The 3276-nt window shown below is 49.8% G+C and overlaps 1 protein-coding gene across 1 annotated transcript; it reads left to right on the top strand.

Annotated features, from left to right (window-relative positions):
• The first annotated feature begins 1454 nt into the window (after nucleotides 1–1454).
• LOC139825175 (uncharacterized) lies at nucleotides 1455–2838 on the top strand. Its single transcript, XM_071797678.1, has 3 exons — nucleotides 1455–1619; nucleotides 1773–2362; nucleotides 2553–2838. Exons 1-3 carry the CDS (start codon nucleotides 1455–1457, stop codon nucleotides 2836–2838), a joined length of 1041 nt encoding a protein of 346 aa, XP_071653779.1.
• Nucleotides 2839–3276: the final 438 nt, after the last annotated feature.

Genomic DNA, 3276 nt, shown 5'->3' with positions numbered 1-3276 from the left:
GCCGCGCGACGTCAGCTGGAAGAGACGCAACGTCACAATCGCGCCATGGAAGGTCGCGGACTTTATCTCGCTCCGTACAAATATGGACAAGGACTGTATCTCGGCCCGCACAAACGCGGGCGAGGAGTAGCGTTGAAGATTAAAAAAAAAAAAACATCAAAGAAGACGTTAAATATGCCCACGGGTGTTACGACTAACGTACAATTGAGTCGACTGGCAAGGCGAATGCGCGTACCGTTCTTCAAAGGTGTTTTCATGCGTGATTTGTTACCGATCGTCGATGGTGTACGTCGAAACGAGAGCGGTATCGTGAATTTGGACGATGCAGCCGGCCCCGGTACTCATTGGGTAGCGTACGCCAAGAGGGGAGATCGAGTCGTATATTTCGACAGTTTCGGCAATCTTCGACCACCGAAAGAACTGGTGCGATATTTCGGACCGAACGTGACGAAAATTGAGTACAATCACACGTCTTATCAGCGCTATGATCAGAGAATCTGTGGCCAGTTGTGCTTGCAATTTCTCCGGACGATCGATGACGATCGGCGCTAATTTAAAACCTGACGACGCGCCGTGCGGAGACTCAGTGTTCGTCGACCAGCTTCCGCCGATATGTCTATAACGTTTACGCTGACCGGGAAAAGTAGCATCCTCGCGGAGCACTATTTTCCCGCCGTGGATCTGAGCGACGGTGACTACGAGCTCGGTCTAACGTGTTTCGAGACTTATCACACGATTCCGAACGTAAATTCTTCGAATAATAAATTTTATTTCGACGAGGATGACACGGAAATTACGATTCCCGAGGGATCGTACGAGATACGAGCCATACACGAGTTTTTGAAACGTGAAATTTCACGTAAACGTCCGCGACGCGTGGTTCGTTCCAACGACGAGAGGAGACCGTTCGCGCGAACGGCTACGAAGACGAGGTCGCGGAATACCCGATAGTGCTTCGCGCAAATTACAATACGATGAAGAGCGAGATCAAGTGCGCTTTCAGAGTGAACTTTAACAAACCGAACAACGTCGGATCGCTGCTGGGATTCTCGTCGACGCGTATATTGCAGCCGGGACAGTGGCACGAATCGGACGCACCGATTAATATTATCAACGTAAACATTATCTGCGTGGAGTGTAACGTGACCGCGGGTGCGTACAGCAACGACAAACGCGTTCATACGATACACGAATTTTCACCGAGCATACCACCGGGATATAAGATATCGGAAACGCCGGCGCAGATCATTTATCTGCCGATCATCGCGCGGAGCGTTACAAATCTAACGATACGCGTCGCTGATCAAGACAAACGATTGCTCGATTTTCGCGGAGAAGAGATCACCGTCAGATTGCACGTACGACGGCAAGAGCGATAACGCGCCAGTGTGTGCGTGAGCGTGAGTGTACGCGTCAGTGTGTGCGTGAGCGTGAGTGTACGCGCGACACATGAGATGCTAGTGTTGAACGACTCGGAGCACGCGACAGATAACAGTAATATCTTTACGGCTGCACCGATCGACGATATCGTCAAGTCGACATTCGGTGGCGTTAAACAAGCGACGAGAAAGAAGCTCAACGCGTCGAACGTTAAGTTTTTACAATCTCTGGGATTCGCGGTGCGAAACATCTGAGCGATGACTGAAATTCTCAACATCGGAAGCGAGCCGGTCTTTGACGATCGCATCGTCAAGATCGAGACTCACACGTACAACCCGTACGCCAACACAACGTTTGATTATAGCGACGAGATACGAATACCCATACAACAGCAGGATCTGTATACGTTGCCGTGCGAAAGTTTTCTCTACATCGAAGGAACATTGACGGTGACCAGAGCAGCCGACCAAGTCGATAATGTGGTATTGGGTACTAATTGCGTCGCGTTTATGTTCGATGAGATTCGATACGAGCTCGACGGTATGGAGATTGATCGTTGCAGAAACGTAGGAATAACCAGCACGCTCAAGAACTACGTTACGGTATCGTCCGACAGAAGCGTGATCCTGCGAAACGCGGGCTGGGAACCACATAATAATCCGAATGGATATTTCAATTTCTGCGTACCGCTCAACTTGTTACTGGGATTTTGCGAGGATTACAAACGCGTGGTGATCAACGCTCGTCACGAATTGATCTTGATACGAGCGCGCAACGACAACGATTCCCTGGTGGGAAGTCTCGCGTTGGAGCCTACTATCAAAATACTCAAGATACAATGGCGAATGCCTCACGTGGTATTGAACGAGATCAACAAGCTGTCGATGCTGCGCGCCTTGGAAGACGGACGATATCTAAGTATGGGTTTCCGTTCGTGGGATCTGTACGAGTATCCCCTGTTGCAGAACACGACCAAGCACTCGTGAGCCATTAAGACCGCGACTCAGCTCGAAAAACCGCGATACGTCGTCTTCGCTCTGCAGACGGGTCGGAAGAATGTCATGTCCGCCGACACAAGCCGATTTGACGACTGCAACTTGACCAACGTAAAACTATCTAAACTCGGAAGTTTATCCGTACGACGATCTGAATTTGGACTTTGGCAAACACAGATGGGCGATTCTGTACGATATGTATGCGCGTTTCTGCAAGGGCTACTACGGATACGAATATCTCGAGCCGAGTCTTACCGTCTCGACTTTTCTACGTAACGGCCCGTTCGTGATCATAGATTGCTCCCGCCAAAACAAATCCGTCAAAAACGCCACAGTGGATGTCAGAATAGAATTTGACTGCATGGAGAATGTACCGCCGAATACCTCCGCGTACTGTCTCATCATACACGACCGCGTGATTGAGTACAACCGATTGACGAACGTGGTGCGCAAAATAGTCTGAGTGTTCGCGGCAACGTCGACGTGAATATTATTTGTTCTCTCTCTCTTTCTCTCTCTTTCCATGAGTCTCCGATACCATTATTTAGAGGGACAAGGGAGGGGGAAGTATAAATCAGAGTGTCGCGAGACGGTTCGCAGAGTTGCGCGTCATTCCTCTCGATTGACGCATCGACGAGGGAGATAGAGACATAAAGAAATGTTCGTCATGTCCGTACCAACGTTCGTGGACCTGCAAGGATTCCTCGTCGGGATGAAATTTGTCGTGAAGGAGGTGGCGGTGCTGAGAAAAGACTGCGTTCTGACGCATTACATCTTTACGTACCCCATGCCGTGGAATCTCCTCACAAAATCGGACAAATCGTGCGCTACCTGGTTGATTCACAATCACCATGGATTACGATGGGAAGACGGAAACGTGCCGTACAGCATGGTGAAACGC

The sequence above is a fragment of the Temnothorax longispinosus genome, chromosome 2, assembly GCF_030848805.1.
Source record: "Temnothorax longispinosus isolate EJ_2023e chromosome 2, Tlon_JGU_v1, whole genome shotgun sequence".
In the NCBI taxonomy this organism is placed as follows: Eukaryota; Metazoa; Arthropoda; class Insecta; order Hymenoptera; family Formicidae; genus Temnothorax; species Temnothorax longispinosus.
This window is presented reverse-complemented; position numbering and strand designations above follow the sequence as displayed.

Coding starts and splice junctions, on each gene's coding strand:
- LOC139825175 (XM_071797678.1), top strand. CDS start 1,455: ATGCTAGTGTTGAACGACTCGGAGCACGCGACAGATAACAGTAATATC. Junction 1,620..1,772: donor TACAATCTCTGGGATTCGCG/GTGCGAAACATC, acceptor CCCATACAACAG/CAGGATCTGTATACGTTGCC. Junction 2,363..2,552: donor CAGAACACGACCAAGCACTC/GTGAGCCATTAA, acceptor TGGCAAACACAG/ATGGGCGATTCTGTACGATA.